At 44.7% G+C, this 22,926-nt stretch overlaps 1 protein-coding gene across 1 annotated transcript in view; it reads right to left on the reverse strand.

The window, feature by feature from the left end:
• Positions 1–1,367: 1,367 nt before the first annotated feature.
• The window catches only part of LOC126355459 (uncharacterized), a 127,336-nt gene continuing 105,777 nt past the window's right edge, over positions 1,368–22,926 (reverse strand). The window contains exon 2 of the mRNA XM_050005775.1: positions 1,368–1,589. Coding sequence (XP_049861732.1) covers positions 1,368–1,589 — 222 coding nt within the window. The remainder of the gene's footprint in view (positions 1,590–22,926) is intronic.

Below are 22,926 nucleotides of genomic sequence, written 5' to 3' on the forward strand. Positions count from 1 at the left end.
TAGGGGTAAAATAGATACAGCCTACAGGAAAATTAAGGAGACCTTTGGAAAAAAGCGAACCACTTGTATGAATATCAAAAGCTCAGATGGAAACCCAGTCCTAAGCGAAGAAGGGAAAGCAGAAAGGTGGAAGGAGTATATAGAGGGTCTATACAAGGGCGATGTACTTGAGGACAATATTATGGAAATGAAAGAGGATGTAGATGAAGATGAAATGGGAGACATGATACTGCGTGAAGAGTTTGACAGAGCACTGAAAGACCTGAGTCGAAATCAGGCCCCGCGAGTAGACAACATTCCATTAGAACTACTGACAGCGTTGGGAGACCTAGTCCTGACGAAACTTTACCATCTAGTAAGCAAGATGTATGAAACAGACGAAATACCCTCAGACTCTAAAAAGATGTGTCAGGAAGTCATTGCTGAAAGTATTTGTATGGTGTGTAGCCATGTATGGAAGTGAAACATGGACGATAAATAGTTTGGACAAGAAGAGCATAGAAGTTTTGTAATGTGGTGCTACAGAAGAGTGCTGAAGATTAGATGGATAGATCACATAACTAATGAGGAAGTATTGAATAGGATTGGGAAGAAGAGAAGTTTGTGGCACAACTTGACTAGAAGAAGCGATCGGTTGGTAGGACATGTGTTGAGGCATCAACGAATCGTCAATTTAGTATTGGAGGGCAGGGTGGAGGGTAAAAATCGTAGAGGGATACCAAGAGATGAATACACTAAGCAAATTCAGATGGATGTAGGTTGCAGTAGGTACTGGGAGATTAAGAAGCTTGCACAGGATAGAGTGCCACGGAGAGTTGCATCAAATCAATCTTAGGACTGGAGACCACACCAACAACAACAGCCACTATTATCGGTTTCATGCGTGAAGTGATTCTAACCGCTATAACACTCGCCCGCATGCTGCTAGATAGACAAATAGCTCTGTACAGGAGTTGTGTTGGTAAGTCATTCCGCACCCGCCCCATTCAACCGATGTTGCCCCTCAGGTTTTCATCTTTTCCACTCTCTGTCGAATAACCTTCAAAGAACTTCCTTTCCGCATGAGAATGCGCTGCGACCGCGGCTCTAAATCACGTGATTTCCCCAGTCGCGGAAACGATAAGTTACCCCAGCGTTGGCAGATTATTGCCAATATTGATGGAGAATGTATTGTTGATGGCTAAAGTCACTGTTATTCGTAACTGTTGTGTTTATCAAATTTATGGAAGAGCTTTACGAACTTATGCATTAACTCATTACATGTGGGGTGGGAGGGTGAGAGAGAGAGTTCCGAACGGTGACCCCCCCCCCCCCCCCAGGGCCCAGAATCGAGCCTCAGATCCGCGCCCGTTGGGCAGACAGCGGTGCTACGCGGCAGCCAGCGGCGTCGGTCTCGCGGCGCGGTGCGGCCCGGCACTGTCACGTGGAGGCGGCGGTGGCGGCGCCAGCGGAGCCGTAGGCGCTGCAGAGGCGGCCTTATCAGCGGCGCCCAGCCAGTAAATACGGCCGTTATCTGGAGGCGCGCGTGCCTCGCACCGGCCAGCCGTAGCCGCCAGCCAGCTCCCTCGCCACACCTGCTCCCCCGTGACCTGCCGGAAACACTTCCTAACTGTCCGTCTTACTTTGTTTGTCCGGTCTTCAACTGTGGTTCATCCCACGAGCCTCAGGGCAGGCCGATGCCAGCGGGCACCACCTCGTTGTAATAAGGGGCGGCCCACAGAAAACTGGTCCCGAGTACTACACTTTCATTCTCGCCCGCTAATTGTCATCTATTGTTTCGAAGCTGTTGCGACTACATTTTGTATTGTCGGTACGAAAGCCGTTGAGACTTGTGTTATCCTGTTTGATTGGGCTACTCACATGGGCCAACACGGAAACTTAGAGATATTACATTTTTCCGACAAAGGAATACAGATGAATTTGTTGGAGGAATTAGAAATATACAGCCAAATTCACAATTAACCTGACTGCATGTGCTGAATGATCAACTAGAATTTAAAAAAAACCAAATGAACCTCCAAAATTTCATACAACTCCTATAATTTGGCGTACATACCCTTCTGACATCGTCAGCGTGAGACCGATCTGAAGTGAATAAATTCTCAACTGCCAAGATCGCAAAAGTCATTTATTCATATAGATGATCGGTTTCGGCCGTTATCTGTTGCCATCCTCGGATCTGCAAAATACGGGACCGAAAATGTTAGGATACAGCTACTAACACAACGGCACACATAATTATATCCAAAATTTACAATACGTGGAACACCAACGTACCTATGTTTACATCATTTCACAATCTCCAACATCAGTACTGTAAGTGGTGCTATACAATGCATATCCATGTTGGTGTCGTGTGCTACTCTAGAAGTCAGGATGTCAATTTTAAAACAACTCGCACACCCATGCCCAAGGGAGGACTCGAACCTCTGGCGGGAGGGGCCGCGCAATCCGTGACATGGCGGTTCAAACGGCGCGGCCACTCCCCCCCCCCCCCCCCCTCCCCAATTCTCTATGCTTGTCTAAGGCTCGTTGACTGTGCTAGAAATTACCTTCAAAGACAGCGGTTCATGTGAACGGAAATGAAATTCAGGGGCATCCAGTCACGGCCTGTATAGGGGGTGATCGAAAACATCCACCGAAAACGCATCTTCATTGACCCTACAGTTCCGCTGAGAATTGACATGAAGAAGGAAACGCATGGCAGTTGTGTTAAAAGGGCTGCATAAAATCAGGCGAAATCTTTTAGCGAGAACTGATACTAGTTAGGGGACAGTATTTTCTGGGCATCTTTATGTGATCACTGTGCGGTCAAAACTGAAAAGAGCGACGTGACGCGATCGGCGGTCATGCTAGAGACACTGCTCAACACTTGTGTCTGAATGCTTATTGGATTTTCACTGTGGGTCTTACCGTCCGAATGACCCTCGTACATGTTAGGGTGGGGGCAAAGGAGGTCTTGTTCAGTACCTAATGTAATGTAATGTAATCTGATGTAAATGACAAAACCAATTAAGTAAATATGGACCTTTTCATTAATTTATATGTTTTTTTTCTTTATTATCTAATTATTAAATATTTATCTATTTGTTGTTGTATCTGTTCGCGTCGTGCAAGCATTCGTGTGTAACTGGCGTGCAGTCTACACTGGGGATCGGTTTTCCATGCACCACCCTGTATGTGGTTAATGCATCAGTTCTTCACAGACGCCACCAGCTGATTCCAGAGTATCAGACAGCGAACGTATACGTCCTTGTTGGTCAGCAGAAAGTCACCGTGGTCTGTGACCATATGGGAACAGTAAGATTTTATCCAAATGTAGATATGTTTTCACTCCAGTCGTTTAACCATGACAGCATCACAGCATGCTAAAAGTCTCACTATTAAATGAACTAAACATTTATCCATTATTTTTAAGAGATCGACCTGCTCTCTTTATCATTTTACTGGGGAAGTCATTGATAAACAGGGGTGCAACGTTATGTCGAAAGGTTCTGGAGCAAATACCTGCAGTGAACTTCCCTTGTCTTCTTCTCCCCCCACTACGCATGGCCCCCTCTCCCTTTCATAAATCCCTCCAACCGCAATCCGCCCCCCCCCCCCCCTCTCCTCTGCACTCTGAGAATGCACTTAGACATTACACAGAAGTTTCTCTTGTGTTTTGCACTGGATTGCTAAAAGCATAACAAAACTTTAGGATACCATTTTGTTTTTCAGACGTACTACTATCCTTCATTCTTTACATTCCTTACTCTTCAGAATTATGAGTGAGAGCTGTAAGAATGCCAACAAATGGTCGATGGCGTCGCTGTGCATTATTTTTTTGGAGACCGACGGAAGTGGGGGGAGGGGATCAGATGGATCGTGAATGCAGGTGTGGTGGCTACATAAATCTATGAGGGTGTACTACAGATTATTAGCAGCTTCATACGTATAACTTGCTTCATCTTTATGACAACTGCTAGATTTACAGCTATAAGAGCTAGCGACACTAATACGTTAATGACAGTGAACATCTTGTTTAGCCGCTGATCAACAGCATGTACGAATTTTACAAAATGCGTTACACTATGCTGTCTGTGATAACGATGTTTATTCTGCTACCGGTTTCGGTCTTAGACCATCTTCAACGGCCGTTGAGGATGGTATAAGACCGAAACTGGTAACAGAACAAATTTCATTATTACAGACAGCACAGTGTAATGCATGTTGTAAAATTAATGATAGTGCACGGTGCTCAGCGGGACTAAGACCACAGAAGTTGCGATAAGAAATGAAGAAGCACTAGGAGGAATAGGTGAGGAAGAAAGTCTATGACGCTTCCTTACTATAAAAAGGGACGGGTTAGTGGGACGTCTAATTTGGAGTCAGAAATAGTTAACTGGGTACTGAAAGAGACAGTAGAAGAGAAAAGTAGTATACTAGAACACGAAATAGATTTTACATGATATTCGATGAAATACGTCTCTAGAAATGAAAAGAACGTAAAGAAGAAACTAAAAGGCGGAGAATAGTGTAGGATCAGTCAAAAAACGAACAAGTTTTTTAAAAAAAATCCAGGTACGACGAATCTGCCGACCCACTGTAGAATCGTCTCTCCATAACAGTATGATTTAATAATTGCTCGGGTTCATCGAATGATATTGGTACCTTCGCTAATTCAGCAGTACTTTAGTTGCTTCGATTTCACTGATGAAATCAACCACTAACCTTCGCATAACCGTTTCGCAACGCAGTATATTATGGAAATTTACATCCAGTAAAATTAAATTTCACACGGGTCTTGCAGTTTTCCAAACATCGTTTGAAGTAGAGTCAATGATATTTAGTACCTAAAATGCGCAACTTACTACGGATAATTCAGTTTTCCAACTGGAAATAAATAATATGGATTACCAGTTACGGGATTTGCCTTACCAACTGACATTTGTGAGACAGTAATCTTCCAGCACGATAGCAATTTTTTCGTAATAACCATACTTAGTTAAAAATCAGATGGGCAAAATATTTTTTTTCTCTGAAAGGTACAAATGGAATTGTTCGGCAAAAGAGGATAGAAATTATTCATCTTATTTCTTGCTCGAAAACTACACAAATGAGCAACTGAATTACTGATAGCTGTCCTGATGGAGTATGGAACAACTCGACGAGTCACTTGAATAAAATGAGGTCACATTTTGTTCTGCCAGTTCAGATTATTCAACATCTCGTTGACGCTTTCTGTGGCGTTCATTCGTTTCGCCCTTCTTTGTATACGTTCAGATCTATTGTATTTTCCCAGTAGCGTACTAGCGAACCAAGAAATGTCAACACACTTCCTTTGGGCACATCTGAAGTTGCTTCTACTTCTGTCGATGACTATCTGATAAAACGTGATCCAGTCTCCCTACCAAGAAATCATCAGTCCAGTCATTTGGTACACCATTTAACCGTACTTTCGTTAGTAAGCGTCTGTGTGGCACTGAGTCAGAGGTTATAGAGCACCAGTAGAATGGTGCGCGTCGGCGACTGTCGAGCTGCTATTCATTCTAGAACCACATGTTTGGTACAGGGTAGGGACGATACCACATCTCAGTCATCCTCCGTTCTCTCACGCGAGCGGCAGAGAAACACACTTTTCTGTCAGGTGAAATCCATTTTTACAAAAATAATGCGCCATTGCTCCCGAATATTGTTGGAATGGTTTAATGAACTTTCAGTAGGCCTTCCTGCCTTCTTGCGTGAATGTTCAAATCACCTGACCGCAATCATGCTGAGCACATCTGGGACGCCATAGAGTGAGTTGCGTGCCCTTTATACCTAGCTCTGATCAGTCTGTGTGAGTTCTGATACAGATGAACAGCCACGGATTAAGGTGGCTTCCCAATGCTTTATGTGTTTCGTAGAACACGATTTATAGCGTCATCAAAGCGCAATTAAAATTTATGGCGAATATAATTCAACTAACAACATGCTGAGAACCAGATTCGTCGGATGAGCCCCTGAAAGAATTCATGAAGTGACCTTTCCAATGTTCAGTATGCACTGCATTCCATTAGTCAATTTCTGGATATTTATTATCGTTTGAGACTTTTAACCAGAACTTCTCAAGGTATAAATCCGCGCTAGCAATGGATGTGAAACCTATGAACGAATAACCTTCTTCAAACAAGATCTTCTCGAATAAAACCTGAAAAAAACTGTCTATTAGATTCTATTTAAGGACCAGACATATTCAGGATTATTTTGCTAGGTGTTTCTCTCCTGACTGTCGCCTAGTAGCCAATAGAGCTGCATCCTGACTCATCTAGAAGCTATTTAGAAAAATATTCATCATGGCAAAATTTAAAGTCTGTCATATTAGAAGCTTCAAGGGGCAGAAGCTTATACAATCGAAATTTGATTTCAGTGATCTGTACAGCGTGAACACGAACTCCACTGGCAGAATTTCGGAGGTCGTTCAGGAATATATTAGTATAAGGAAATCGTGGTCTCTGAAGTCTAATTACACAGTACTAAAGTAATTATTTTTTACTCGGTTTGTTACCTTAGTTACCTTTATAGTAGTAAAAAGCGCCTGTAATATGAAGTCATCAAAACGCACGACATAAACCTCAGAGTAATGTAACAATCCGGAGGCGCAAAAGTAACATGACGTGGTTGCCGTCGCTGTGGGAACATCTCAGCACAGTGTCGTTGTGCTGATGTTCCATCCCATTCAGTGAATCCATACGTGACGTGCGTTTCGCCCAACTCATCTTCAGTAGACCTAACCATACTGCAGTGTGCCACAGCCGAAAAAACAAACCCGAGGTAGAACCGAGCAGTACTGATTGGAATCTTGAGGGCGATGAGCAAAGAGGGAGTTACTACACGGTCCAAATCACGACAGTGTCACCACTGACTGTGTCAACTGCAATACCTACTCACACACGCCAGATGGCAGTACTAACAGTAGAGCGGAAGGTACATAAAACGTGTTGGAGGACGCGGGAACTGTGCAACAGATGTAATGCGGAAACGGAGTGATTTATCTGACACCCAAAAAACCATGAGTATTAGAATTCACTTCTAGGATGGAAGCATTCCGGAATGGGCTAAGTCTGTAAACAATTCACGTGTCGCCGTGGTTAGAGTATAACGTGCATAGCAAAATGACGTTACTGAAAAACGACGCATAGGCAACTGTGATTCACCACGGACCATATATGACAGTGGTTAACGACGGCTGCCCAGACGAGTACTGGCGAATAGACGTGCAGCTGTCGAGCAACTGACCGCCCAGAAGAACCAAGTGGCAACCAGCAGTGTCTCCTCAACGACAGATCAGCGACCTTAGCTGCGTATGGGCCTCCAGAGCAGGCATCTGGTTCAAAATGGTTCAAATGGCTCTGAGCACTATGGGACTTAACATCGGAGGTCACCTAACTAACCTAAGGACATCACACACACCCATGCCCGAGGCAGGATTCTAACCTGCGACCGTAGCAGCAGCGCGGCTCCGGACTGAAGCCCCTACACCCACTAGGCCACAGCGGCCGGCACGCCTGGTTCACGCACCCATGCTGACTGCCGTTCTTCTGCTACCAGGGCTGGAATTTGCATGCCGATACCGCAACTGGTCGTCCAATGAGTGACGACAGGTCGCCTTTTCAAATGAATAGCGTTTTGTACTCCATCGGACTTGATATGTTCGAAAGCAAAGATCCTGCAACAATCGTCGGTAGGGTCCAGGCCAAAGGAGGGAGCGTTATTGTCTGAGAGGAATGTTTTCGTGGCATGGCTCCACACTCCCGTCGGTGCCTTCCAAAAACGCATTGACTTTCTTCCTGCACGTCTCGCAGCGGGGTGCGTTGCAGAAGGTGGTTAGTCAGGCCTTTGCAAGATGGTCACATTGGTGTGACTGTACAGGGTATTATCAACAGGGGGTACTGTGAAATAATGAAAAAATGGTTCAAATGGCTCTGAGCACTATGGGACTTAACTGCTGAGGCCATCAGTCCCCTAGAACTTAGAACTACTTAAACCTAACTAACATAAGGACATCACACACATCCATGCCCGAGGCAGGATTCGAACCTGCGACCGTAGCGGTCGCGCGGTTCCAGACTGTAGCGCCTAGAACCGCTCGGCCACTTCGCCCGACAAATAATGAAAAAGTTTTGTTTCAATATAAGACGCCCAGTGCATACCGTTGTAATTTAAATTGTTGTGCAGATTTATTCAGTGCAATATATGAGGGTAATCCCAAAAGTAAGGTCCCCTGTTTTTTTATAAATACATAGACCCATTTATTTCTACAATGGTTTACATCAGTTTACAGCTTGAACATTTAGCTATTTTTTGGCGTAATTACCATTTCTGTCGATGCATTATTGTAGACGCTGTATCAGTTTCTGTATGCCCATGTCATACCAGCTCGCTGCCATGGTGTTCAGAAATTTGTGAACCTCTTCTTTCACCTTGTCGTCGGAGCTGAATCGCTGGGACCACAATTAATGCTGACAGGTACTGTGAGACTCCGAAAAATCTCAAACAGCCAATTCAGAACCAGAGAAGAGGAATATTGAGCAAGCGCGTACACATTATCCATGACAACGCTCGCCCACACATCACTCGGCAAACCGTTGCTCTCCTCCAACAGTTTCAGTGGAACAAAATCACCCAACCACCCTATAGTCCTGATTTGGTGCCCAGTGACTATCACTTGTTCCCTACGTTAAAAGAACATTTGGCTGGAAAGCGATTCAGCTCCGACGACGAGATGAAAGAAGAGGTTCACAACTTTTTGAACAGCATGGTGGCGAGCTGGTATGACAGGGGCATACAAAAACTGCCACAGCGTCTACAAAAATGCATCGACAGAAATGGTGATTATGTCGAAAAATAGCTAAATGTTCAAGGTGTAAACTGATGTGAACCATTGTAGAAATAAACAGGTCTATCTACTTATAAAAAAGAGGAGACCTTACTTTTGGGATTATCCTCGTAAATATAAAGATAAATAGAGAAAAGAAATCAAATGCAATGGAATTAGTCTGTACAACCCCCACAATATTAGCGGTGGAGTGGGAGTTCACCTCGTATACTTGTTTATCAGCACCACTGTTCAAAGAAATGATAATTTACGACATAACATTAACGATTTGCAATTATCATATTTACTAACGCACTATACAGTGCTGACGTACCTAATTCTCTCAAATTTACTGCAGTGTATCTTTCGCTCACGGAGTCTTGGATTCTAAAGACAGGATGAGAGAGTTTTGGCCGCGCTCGAAGAAATAAGGCTGGACATTTGTCCCTCAACGTATTCGCGTATTGAAATGCAACAAAGACGGTAGATGCTACTTGACTGTTACATGCAAATGGAATGGGAAAAAGAAAGTATGTTATAGCGTTTCCAGGTGTAAAAATGGTGTAGCAAGAAGAGTATCAAGCAAACTGCAACGAGGAAATATTAACATTGATTATGAAAGAAAAGAAAATGATGGGCAATATTAACGGGGACCTTATCAAAAATTCTGTGCCACTTATTTTGAGAAAATGTTGTTTGACCAGGAATTCTAAAGAGAAGCGGCTTCCGTCACGGATAAGGAGTGGTATGAGTCTCTTAGCTCTAATTGTTTACATAGAACATATCGTCTGCATATTTGAGTAGCACTATCAGAAAAAAACGACTCGTAGGCAACGGCGGATTCAACCTTAGCAACTGTATCAGAAGTATGCTGCACATTTTGTGCCTTTGCCTGGGTTACGGGTTATCTTGAGAAATTCCAAAAAGAGTACCAGCAGAGGCTATTTGTGCACCCACAGTGGCGCCGGCGGATACTTCAGAACGCGTTGATGCATGACGGCTGTCTGCGATAGCCTCTATCTGTTTCGCAGAAAAAGGGGATTCACCGGAAGTTCGTAATGGTCTCCACTCTGTCAATCATTCCAAATCAGTCGAAAACACTGTTCGAAAACATTAGCGGATCATCTTACTGAACATTTACGATTTGAACTATCCTTTGACAGTGCCGTATTGCATAGTTTGAAGATCTTGGCTACTCTGCGTATTCAGTATCCATTTCGTGCCTTGTCTACAACAGTGGTTTCGGAGTGTTGCCTTCAAAACCAATGCTGACACTGTGGGGATAGCAAGTCGGGAAGTATAAGTACTGATCTTATTATTAACTGGTAACGTACATAAATCGATACGTTGTAAGTCCCCATTAGGCTAACCGTATACTAGGGTCGTCGTACGTGGTTTCCGAGCCTGAAGTCGACACCATTCCAAATTGTTAGTGTCGAACTGTTCTCTGTTTCTGACTGGTGTCACACTCAGCGACCCAGAGGTGTCGCACTATAATTGCCTGACGAAGTTTTGCTCCGTTGTCTGTGTGAAAATGATTAGCTGATTAGTAACAGTAATTAAAATGAATTATGCAATAAGAGAAACGATCACAAAATTTTGCTAAATGATTTGAATGGCATTTTTTCTGCTACTCTTTTCATTGTACAGAGGGTTTTTAAATTAGATATACAAAAGTAACCAGTAATTGTGAATAGGGTTAATAACTTACAGAAATGATTGATACAGCAATGAATCCAATATAGCTTCAAGCTTTATACCCGCGTCAGACTGTTAGTTCCCGACTTTCCTACTAGGTGGGATGCGTGGATGAGTTATTCCGACAGTCATCGTGAAGTCGTATAACGGTGCAGAGCGTGCACAGTGTTGTTTATGGTTTCATGAATCCAAATCCTCTACTGCAGTTCAGAGACAATTCAGGGCTAAAATACACCCGTTTCAGCGAAACTGGCTGTGTATCACATAGGTTGTCGAGTCAGTATCGGTCAGCAGTCTCCTGACGCAGCAATTGAATAAATTCGACAGTCTTACATTCGTGGTCAGGGTAAATCAACAACACACGCCAGCTTAGAACTGAATATGCCTAGGGTCACAGTGTGGAAGATATTACGGAAACGCCTGTTATCCAGAAACCCACAAATTGGAGCTGTTGCAAGCTTTAAGAAAAAGTGACAAAGAAAGAAGAGATGAGTTTTGAGTAGAAGTGTTTCACAAAATTCAGACTGAAGATGACAGACTTCTGTTTATGTGGTTACAATAAAGACAGAAGGTATGCTCCTACACATCCGGGAAACATCGACGAGCTGCGACAATGGGTAACATAATCAGTTGCCACCATACACAAGACTTGTTTCATAGCATTTGGCAGGAAACTGATTACAGATGGGACATTTGTCGTGTTACAAAAGGTAGACACATTGAACATTTGTAAATAAAACTTGAAGATGTACTGCATTCAGTACTGCATCAAACATTTCTGTTAGTTAAATGTTACTTTCCTATCACTAATTTATAAACATCCTATATTACATCTCTCTTAATTTAATTTCATAATCCTTGCTACAAATAAATATGACAGTTGACGGTGACCGTATCTGTTATGCACGTTCACAAATCCGTGCTACTTTCGTACCAATTTATACAACAGCAGTTGATCGGTACAAGTCGCACACGCCCGTGAGTGTCCATACTGCAAGACAAACAGCAAAATATTCCTCCTCTCACATCCTCTAACCCCGCAATGGCCGCACTAGTTGCCCTCTGCTCCTGAGATAAAGAACCGACTTAAATCAGCTCACTGTCCGAATTCACCCATGGCAATGAAAATTAAGCACATCTCAAAATATTAATGACTCCAACGGTAATTTTACTTCTTGCTAAGCACGAAAATAACACTCTTACCAGGCTCTTAACTTTAGGTGATGTTTCTCGATTCGACTCTTACTTGCTAGATTCCCATTTTTATAAAGTACGCCTGCGAACCGCGGACCGCACGAATACTTGATTAGGGCCGCATGCGACGCGCGGGCTGCAGTTTAACGACCTCTGATCTAGAGGCATATCCCAGCATTAAAATGTTAGTTAACCGCTCAAAACAAAGTAAGAACAATACTATCTGTGAGTGATAGTGAGGAACACAGGTTTCAGTAGTCATTTGTGGAGAGAGTGTCCATAGAATATCGTCGAGATACTCAAGACCGGAATCCTTCTGGATGCCGAATACAAGAGTCTTTTCACTTGACCGTTTTCTCTGCAGTCGATCTAAAACCCTTTTAGCTGAGTACGCTCATCATGGCCTCCTGACGACCTACAAATCACTAGCATACTCACGTTGATTCTAGAACACTGGATTATCCATCGAGCTGTGGCGAATTTGAAGTATCTACCTGTATCACTCACACTTTGTGGAACCGTTACAATGAAAATTGTATATTCATTTCAGCTCCACCTGATTATCGATATCTGGCCATCTCTGATTTACTGCGCCATACATCCACTTCCATAGATCACCATGAAGACCAGAAATGTCTGTAGCTAGAGCTACAATTCCGACCCGGTTAAGGGAACAGTTAAGATGAACGAATTAACAAGCCCGGTGCGTTTTACGTGTTTCCTGGAAAAATCCTCGATGTAGAGCATCTCATGTTCTGTTCGATTGTTCAGTTTTGCGTCTTCTGATCTGTGTTTCCAACGAAAAGTTCAGATTTTTACCCTGGCGCGCAGTGAAGGGGCGTTCTCTTTTGTGAATTTTGGATGCCAAACTTTGTCCAGAAAGTCCACAGACTAAGATGTGGTTTTGTGACGACGCTAGTGCTCTATCGATGGTCGTAGTATGCGATCATAAGGTTAACGCCGAACATCTTGAGCAATTCACATCGTACCCCCTTTCCCAGCCGAGGTCGCTAACTCAGTCTGCTTTAGGCCGGTAGCGGCGAGAACATCTTGTATTCATCCATCCGCAGAGTCGCGAGCGCGCGTAATTTGTTTACTTCCTCGCCTCAGCTAGTACTCGCGTCCATCGACATTGAGTTGCTACAGCTCATTCGTACAAAAAAAGCTTCCATCAAGATCGGCATCCAGACCGACTACGCAAGACCACGAGCCTTTAAATCGAATGATTCATCCGTGACGAAGTAAAAATACCACCACAGCACATCATCGGTATCCACCTATCCATCACAAGTAGCGTCGTTTACATCAAGATGTTCGATGATGAGTTATGTGACGCAGTTGTGAAAAGATGTGCGAACACTCTAGAGTTCTAACACTCCGATGTGGGAGGTTACCGTTGACCATGCAGGACTAGGATTATGCACACTAAGAGTCTCCGAACTCCCGTTCAAAGTGCCACGGGACGTAGTTACCTCAGCTTTCCGCCCGTATGGAACGGTAATTAAACACGTGCCCGATAAATGGAACACCTTCGAGATATATCAGGTCCTCAACGGCGTCCGACAAGTCAAAATAAAATTAAAGAAACACGTGCCATCCAACTTAGTCATAGGTAGATGTCGAGAACATTAATGTACGATGGACAGCCTCGTACCTGTTCTGGTTGCTGCCTGAATGGTCATGAATGCACGACGTGTATTCAGCGTCGTGTTACACAAATTCCATTATATGACACGCCACCACCTCCTACGCTCACGCCCCCTCACCCTTAATTACGCAGGGGTGACACGATCGACCATCATGGCAGACGAAAGACCACCTGGAAGACAGGACACGTTAGAATGCACACCTGTCGCCAGTCCTGGATTGACCAACAACATTACGGAGTCCACAGAGATTGCAAATAGCCGCCCATCGACTCCACAAGAAGATTCGAACGAGAAAGTGGAACTCGACCCTAGGGTTGTACCGACCTCTGCTTTCTTCCCTGAAGGGGATGCGATATGGGAGCCACAAACTCTTTCGGACGCAGAAACCCACCTCCGAATACAAAGGTCACAGAGAAAACATAAAAAGCGACATCGCACTCACTCAGACGATTGCCTCCAGTGGGCTTCTTCTCCAGTTTACGTATGGAAGGCCAACGAGACGAGAAAAATGGATGACACGGGATCAAACTCCCCTGTCACTTTGTCTGATTTAGACACACCCGTTTCCGCTCTCTCGGACAAAGAGATCACAAGCACAGCGCCCGCCATTGGTACACAACCGGAAACAACTACGGATGGACCCTCAGTCACTCAGCTCACACGTGGTCTACCGCCATTGTTGACTTACGGACCTTGGACGGACGACATTGAAGACGATTCTACGCTCTCTGTGGTGGATGAGGAAAGGGGTCCCTACTCCCACATCTCGGTCCCTTCCGAGTAGCAACAGATGACGGCGCGGACGCGGCCTGTAGATCACGGGCACCACCTTTTACGGCGACGCTGACGGCGGACCCCACTGCAAGAAACCTATCGCTTAACGACCATCAACATTAACACCATTCGGACACGTATGAAGTTGTCGCTGCTCCAAAACATGCCCAATACAGCAGACGTTTACACTGTCTTTCTCCAAGAAGTCTTCGTCTCCGATTTCCTGGGTATGTATGGTTATAAGGCCCATTTGTTCCACGCCTCCCCAACTAACAGTGGAGTCTCAGTTCTCCTCAGAGAGGGCCTCGACGCAGACGAAGTCCGATATCTCCCCGACGCTAGGGGAATAGCTGTAACGCTGTTAGGTGTCCAATTTATCAATGTGTACGCCCCTTCCAGAACAAATCGCCGTCGCGACGAATCGCTCTTCTTCACAGAAGGAATAGCACTGCTTTTTCAGGGCAGGCACGATGATTTGGTATTAGGGGGCGATTTCAATAATTTCAATAGCACTCAAGCATCTAAAGACCAGCTGTCATGCCATTCACCGTGCCCCGAACTTGGCACACCTATCAGCGATCTCCAGCTGGAAGATACATGGGAACATGTCCAAGGAAATCGGCGGGATACACCCATTTCACGAGTCACTCGTCTTGTCGTGTCCATAGGATTTACATCTTCGGTTCTCTCGCGGCAACAGTGAGCGACGGGAAGGTGTGGCTCGTAGCCTTTTCTGATCACGATGGTTATATATGTGCCGTCAGCCTTCGTCGCCAATGGGTGTGGCGCAGCCGATATCTCTGGAAATTAAACCTTGCTCATTTCGCTTCTTCGGAATGTCGACGCGGCATCGAAGACACGTGAAGTTCGTGCGTCCGCCGCCTCCCGACATATCCTGCATCGACAGTTGGTCGTTAAACTGCGCCATGTCGGCCCTACGGAGAACCCTTATTACGCATGGTCGTGAGACCACTGCTTGGAGGCGGCAGAACCTCGGTTTTTACTTCACCGTCCTTCGCGAATGTGTCTTCTTGTCACCCACACCGGAACAGCAGATGACAGTACAGCGTGCGAAGTCACAGATCGTAGCCCATATGCGACGGCACCTCGAAGGGACGATCGTCTGAGCGCGAACACATGATAGACTCGTATCGAAACGACCCACAATGTACTACGTCATTCGAGAACGTAAACTGCAAAGACGGGCGCTGAAACAGGCCATCACCACTGAGGACGACCGTCCCCACACCACACAACGCGATATTGCTGCAGCCTTCTTCTATCATTACGTGCACAACTTTATTCTGCTCAATATTCCGACCCGACGACGCTGACAGTAGTCTCACAACTGGTTTACGGCATTGTCCCACAGGATTTACAAACTGAATTATTGAACTACATTGCAGAAGATGAAGTCATCGACGCCATAGGTAAAGGAGCGACGAACAAGTCTCCTGGCCCAGACGGAGTTGACAGACATCTGTTGGGAGCTTATGTCCCCCACGGTGCCCCTCTCCGCGACATTCGTAGAAGGAATAATTATGCCAGTTCACAATTCTAATGGTGGGGCTAACACTCGTCAACTGCGACATGAAGATATTCACCAGACTATTAGCAAACCGTATGTGACCGACCCTGCCTCACGTCATCTCACCAGATCAAGCTTCCTTAGGGGGCATCAACAACACCCACACAGCACTGGGTGGATACCGTGACATAATAGCCCTAGCGAGGGCACGCCGCATCCTGGGAGAACCAGCATCACTAGATTTTAGCCAAGATTTGATCGAGTCGATCACGCGTACCTAACGTCCGTTCTCCAACACGTGCAGTACCCACAACAGTTCACAGTCGTCGTGATGCACCTCCTCCAAGGGGCAACTTCCAAGGTGCTCATTAACGAGCGTCTCACGCAGTCCCTCCCGATTTTCAGATCCGTGCGTCAAGGCTGCCCCCTGTCGACCTTACTCTATGCTCTAGCATTGGAACCCCTCCTCTGTGGCCTCCGTCAACGCTTCACCGGACTCTACACGACGTCACATTTCGCTGCACAGCATATGCAGACGACCTGGTTCTCTTATTCCGCAATCGTAACGATGCAACCAGCGCACCGGAAAGGATTACCATATACGGTGTGGATTCCGGCAGCTGTCTCAACGTCATCAAAACGGTCGCCTTTGCCATGGGAGACGGGTTGACCCCAGAGTGTGTAGAAACCCCTACAGCTTAGTAGCACTAGCAAATGTCTCGGAATAGAGTTTCACCACGACATACGGCGCACTGCGGCCCTTAACTACCCCCGCTTATTACAACAAATTCGGGTCCAGATCTTCACCCTTCGTCTGTAGACCCTCGACATGCTTCAAAGCACACGTCGTCAATGTTTACCTCACATCGCGCCTTCCACACATGGCGCGTGTCCTTCCAATATCGCTACTGATTTCTCGACGTCTATTAACAGCGTTCGGAGCCTACGTCAGTACAGACATGCTCTTCAACTTCAGATACGAGTCGCTGACCCTTCCTATAGAAAGGGGAGGTCTTGGCCATTTCCTCGACAGAGCTGTGGCCCTGTTTGTCAGCTCGCACATCAAGCTGTAGCGCCACCACTCGGAAAGTTTGACAGGTCTGCTGCTGGAGTCCTCAGCTCCGTACTCCCTCTTCCTGAGGAAGATCTCAGCAGAGGGGTCGAAACGTCGAACATTTTAGAAGAAACATGACGCAGCCTAATAACCCAGAAGATTTTAACTTCAGGTACAATACTTTTTTCACGATGGGCCTAAAGCTGCGTTAGACTTTTGGAACTACCTACAAGAACGTCATTTCAAGATCGTACGGAACCCAAAATACGGACTAAGCTTTCCTAATTACTTAGGGAGTACCCTACGTGACCCTCCACGCAGTTGGATCATCAACGGGTGGGAGAAGACACCCATTGACTGCGTTGACAAGACTATATCCGATTATCCGTGGAATAACATACGATCTGGATGATGAAGCGTAAGGAGAGTAGCGACACACCGTTCTACATCGTGTACGAAGCACTTTTTTTTCGTTTTCCCCATATATATTAGTTCGGTGTAAGAAAGTAGCGAGATATTGTTTTGTTTACTCAGGGCACGATGCGGTGCTAGGTACATTTATTTTTGTTGTTGTATAAAGTTAATGCAAATTACGAATATCTTTAAATAAGTAAATAAAAAATCAATAAATAAATAAACAAAAATCCCTCAGTTTATTTCCCCTGATACCTTGCCGAGCGAGGGGGGCACTGTAGCCACGCCTCGGGTTACGACCCCTGCCCACTCTGCCCTCCCCGCCCTGCTTTCCACCCCTCCGAAAAAAAACCGCAATTCTATGCGGTGGAATTACACTCGAAGGTAAGCTCTTCGGAATCCTGGTGGTAGATGAAATTTTTATTGCCAGTCTCTTTCGGCTAAGGGAGGAGTGGTGGTGGTGTTAAGTTCCTCATTACCAGACTCTGCGCCAAGATTCTGGATTAAATTCAAAAAACGTCTCCGCAGTGTCTCATGAAGTGAGGGCATGCGACATTTTTGACGGTGCTCCATCCGTCGGATGGTGATGTTAAGTTTCCCCACGGTGCTATTCGACAGTCCCGGCACCGAGTTTCATCGTCCTCTCATCATCATCGCAAAATATATACATAACACTACACTATACACGCATTGTACACACTCATCTACAATTTACAAATACACATACGCTACATATCTCATATTACCGAAATGAAAGGAGTGAATGTGGGTGGAGAAAGAACACCGAAAGCCTGCTGCACCCTCCCCCTGGGTTTATCCCAGCCGAGAATTCCGTACAACATTGACATTTTTGCATTTTAGTTGAAGTCTTATAATTATTTCTGGATAACACTCACAAATGAAATGCGGAATGCGGAAGTGCAACGGAGATGCTGAGTAAACTTAAACAGGAATTGTTAGAAGAAGGATTTCGTAACCCTCGTGAAGCCCGTTGCTACCGCCCCAATGTGTCTCGCGCAGGGGTCATGAGAACGGGGGAGATAAGTCACGTACACGTATACGAATGGCAAAGGATAGAGAATCGATAAAACTGGTTCAAAATACCTTCTTCTATCCATTTTACAGCGGCTATCAGAATATAAACTGTCCAGTCACATTAATGTAACCACTTGTCAGAAGCCTGAATAACGACCTTCTTCAGCGCAAACTGCTGCGATACGTACAGACTGATATGTGGAGACATGTCGACTCAAGTGCCATGGAGAGCTGTGCGAGGCTTCTCGGCTGAGGTTTCATGGTGCAAAAAAAGCGGTCGAGCTGGTGGCACAAATTCTCAACTGAGTTTTAATTCGGGGCGTTTGTTTGCCAGGGGAGTACGGTTAACTCATCGGGGTGCTCTTCGAACCACGCATGTACACTGCGGGCTGTGTGACACATTGCATTGACTTGCAGGTAGATGCCGTCGTACCTGGGGAAAACAAATTCCATGTAGTGGGGGGTATGGTCCCCAAGGGTAAATGCATACTCGTGATGATTCTTTGTGCCTTCTAGAAACACGAGATCATCCAGGAATTGCAAAACTGCTCTCCTCCGACATGGACCCTTCCGGCAATTGTTGCTGGGTGTTCGCTTTCAGACGTTCCACGCAATACACGGCAACGGGCATCTGTGCGATGGAGCATAAAACACGATTCATTTGGAAAGGCCACCTGTCACCACTCAGCGGACGTCCAGTTGCGATACTGGCGTGCAAAGTCCAGTCTTCACTCCCGATGAACAGCAGTCAGCAAAGGTGCAGTAACAAGGCGCCTACTGCGGACACACTGTTGGTAGCCCCTTGGTTCATCCGGGCGGCCAGCTGCTCAACAGCTGCAAGTCTTCTCGCCCGTAGACATCTGCGTAGCCTGTCATCTATCGCCCATGGTGCACCACAGTCGCCTCGACGCCGGTTTCGTATAGCGCCATTTTGCTGTGCTAGGTCTACGCTAAGAAAAATAAGCTTCCACTCTTGGCCCGAAAGCCAATGATCATGACATTTTCGACATCAGATAAATCGCTCCATTCCCCATTCCCACATTACGACGACTGTACTGTTCCTCGCTTACCCCCCCCCCCCCCTCTCCATCCCCCCTTCCCATGTCACCCATCACTGCCGATGTTACATCTTGCCGTAATTGATTATTGCAAGTTGACTCCGAACATAGTCACGTTAAGGGGAGGTTTACTATCTTTGGCCCGAAAAAGCATGTTCTTTGAGATTTTTTTTCTCGGGATGTGTTACAGATATCAATGTCAAATTTGGTCAAAATTTTTATTGATATTTCCTCTGCAAACTGGAATTTTTATACCGGAAATGTCGAAGACAAAAGGCGCAAGTGCCTTAGGAACGAAACAACATTTCGATGTAGACCTCCACGCGTAGTATGTCACAGGTCAGCTGGCTCGTCTGAAATCAAAATTGAGTTGCGTTAGCGAGGTATATAAGATTCTTAATATGGACCGTCTATATGGAGAGGTACATCATAGGTCTTGCCGTGGTCAGGGTTCGTCTTGCAGCTGTAGAGGTCACGGGGGTGTATTTAATGCACTGTAACGGTATGATCTTCAAGTACTGGAAAATAGGTTTTTTTTAATCGATTTTTCGAATTCGTCGGGCAAGTAAAAATATTTATAGTTGATGGATCGGAATGAAAGTGGTACAACTCCTAGACAATTTAGTTAGCTTCGTCAGAAACAAAGAATCATTCCAATCGGTTCAGAAGATTTGAAGTTAGCATACCACGCGATAAAACAAAAGTCATTTCGAGAAAAACGCGTTTGAAGTTTTGGCTACATATAAATGGAATACTATGCAACTTACGTTCAGTCTGCTATTCCGGGTCCATAATCTAGACCTTCCTCTTCCTCAAAGAGGGCGTTCTGCTCGATCTGGGCCATCCTGCGCCGCTCCAGAGCCGCTTGTACGGCCTTTGACAAGCGGTTTTCGGCCGCTTGAATCTGGTAGTCGTCTGAATGCTTGGCGAACTGTGTCGAATAGAGTACCAGGGTGACGTCCATCGTTCTCATGGTCTTCAAAATTTCTGAATACCCTTCGTTGAAGCTGCTCGCTGCCAGGAAAGTCGCAATCTCCACAGTCTTCGCACCAGAATGCAACTCCTTGGGGGCTAACTTCCAAACACACGCATTCAAACTTTCATTTGAATTTTGTGTGTTTACTCCCAAGCACCGGTACAATAAATCGTCTCCCGAAAGAAAACAGCTGGTGCGTGAAAAAGGCCGATTTCAGGTAGTTGCATTTTTTTGTTCAACTGCGAATAACAAACATTTCCGTTCCATTTTCGGAATGATCTCCAAGTAATGGAGTGGCTAAACAACGAGAACTCCTGACCTCAGTACCAAGGAGAACGGATGAGATATGAATGAAAGTCCCTCACAGGCCGCAAATGCGGCACAGGAGCTGTCTTGCTCTATAGGAAAACACTTTGGGTAACTGGATGAGCGACAGCCACCACTGTGATTTCTACACAGAATTTTTATGACTACTTTCTGTTTACTTCAATCAACACTCCTGCTATCTTTTAGAAAACTTAATATTTTCTTTCCTAACAAGACCGAAAATGAGAATTTGGATATTTGTGGTAAGTTCCTATGGGACAAAACTGCTGAGGTCATCGGTCCCTAGGCTTACACACTACTTAGTCTAAATATTTTAAACATAGCTGCAAAACAGCACCGGTTCCACGTAATAAAATTATAAACAGCCGACCAGTTGCAATGTATAAAGAACTCTTTATCCATTGCAACTGGTCGGCTGTTTATAATTTGATTACTTAGTCTAACTTACGCTAAGGACAACATACACACCCATGCCCGAGGGAGGACTCGAACCTCCGACGGAGGGAGCCGCGCGAACCGTGCAAGACGCCTAAGACCGCCGGGTTACCACGCGCGGCAAAAAATGAGTCCGACTGTTTTCCGCGTTCGTTATCTGTACTGTCTAAAAGTGCATATGGCTGCAGACTTCAGTGTCAAGTTTTATAGGATAAAGTGTCGTTTGCTTCCAAAACAATATTCCACTTTTTTCCGACATTATAATATCACCGGCGGTTTCGCAATATCCTGTAAATAACGTGTGTTGTACTTTCATTTACTGATGAGGTTCAGTATGGACGTACCTCACACAAACCGTATTTATATTGGTCAGAACTTTCCAATACCGATACATTTAACTTTTCTTCCTCTTCATTGATTTTATGCTACGCTACACGAAAATTGCTTTTATATACCTCTTTCATTCTCAGCCAACCTTTCAACAGTACTCTAACAATACAGCAACATATATATTTTACGTTCTAGCCTACAGAATATGGAAGTTATCTACAGTCAAATTTATCTGTCTACCACAAAAACATTATAGTGCCATTCATACATATCAGAATTTTTGCCCTTTTTATTACTTCTATGTACACGGTATCAGCTGCCGAAGCAGTCACATCAACTAACCAGAATATTCCTTAAGTCATATAATATTCTTTTTTTTTCAAATAGGTGCAATCTCAGACTTTCCACAACTGACGCGTTTGGTACTGAAGAAGTGTTGTCTGAAAACGGTTTTAGTAAAATGTAGCCAGATCTTGATAATATAGCGTATATATTAGCTTCTAACTATTAAGTTGGACAGATTTAATGTGCACTTCATCTGTTCGTGGAAACTTAATAACTTTTCACTACACGACATGAGACACATCTGTGTTATGTTAGTAGCGCAGTTCCCTGGAGTAACAATACCTTGCGACGTGAACGGGAATAATTCCACAGGTTCAGACATAGACCTTCGATTCAGTGGTCAGGAACAGGGAAACTGCGATTTAACTGAAAAAGAGACTACTTACAAAAAATTCACAGTATTAAGCGGAGAACTAAATTTCTTTTATTTTAGGCCTATGTTCACGAACTTGTAGGTCCTCGGACTACCAGTTTCGGTCAGCAATGACCATCTTCAGATCTGTTTTATAAAAACATGTCCTAATGTACTGGAGCCATAGTGGCATCGTCAAATGCTAAACACAAACCGATTCACTGAGGACTTACACGTTTGTGACCATAGTCGTGAAATAAAAGAAATTTATTCTACAATTTCGGGTCAATGGCCCATTAGCGAGCACGTCGCAGCTTGTGCAGTCGGAGAACTGTTCTTAGATGCTGTACATACTAATGCGTGCCGAAAACTAATGCCTCCGAACTTTTTCTGTAAAAACTCTTAAAGCTTTTTAAATAAAACAACCGTTATCAACATTCTGTATCTTTGCTCTTCATGTCTACATAGCTTTTTCTCAACATAGTCAGTCTTCCGATGAACAAATTTCTAGTTTGTCGAATGACAATGACTTGAATACCCCTAGCTGCATACAGCTTTTTTTTCTCTTCCTTTTTTTGTTCAATAATCTTTATTGAACAAACTAACAGTTCATATATATACACAATGCAACAGTTCTACAAGGTACCATTTAAACATATACAAATGATAGTTAAACAAAAAATATTAGAAAAACATTAAATACAACAAACTTATTCCGCTTTTTTTTTTTTTTTTTGTCGGTGCATGACAAAGTGGATAAGGGTGTTGCATCGTTGCATCATGAGACGGGTAGGCATGGCACACTCCAACTCTGAGGGGGGTTCTGAGAGGGGTCAGGGTCAAGGGGGGTCAAGGAAGACGCTGCGGAGATAACCAGCAAAAGTTTGTCGGTAAGATGGTTTTCGGGTGAGGGTGCTATGC

The sequence above is a fragment of the Schistocerca gregaria genome, chromosome 3, assembly GCF_023897955.1.
Source record: "Schistocerca gregaria isolate iqSchGreg1 chromosome 3, iqSchGreg1.2, whole genome shotgun sequence".
Lineage (NCBI taxonomy): Eukaryota > Metazoa > Arthropoda > Insecta > Orthoptera > Acrididae > Schistocerca > Schistocerca gregaria.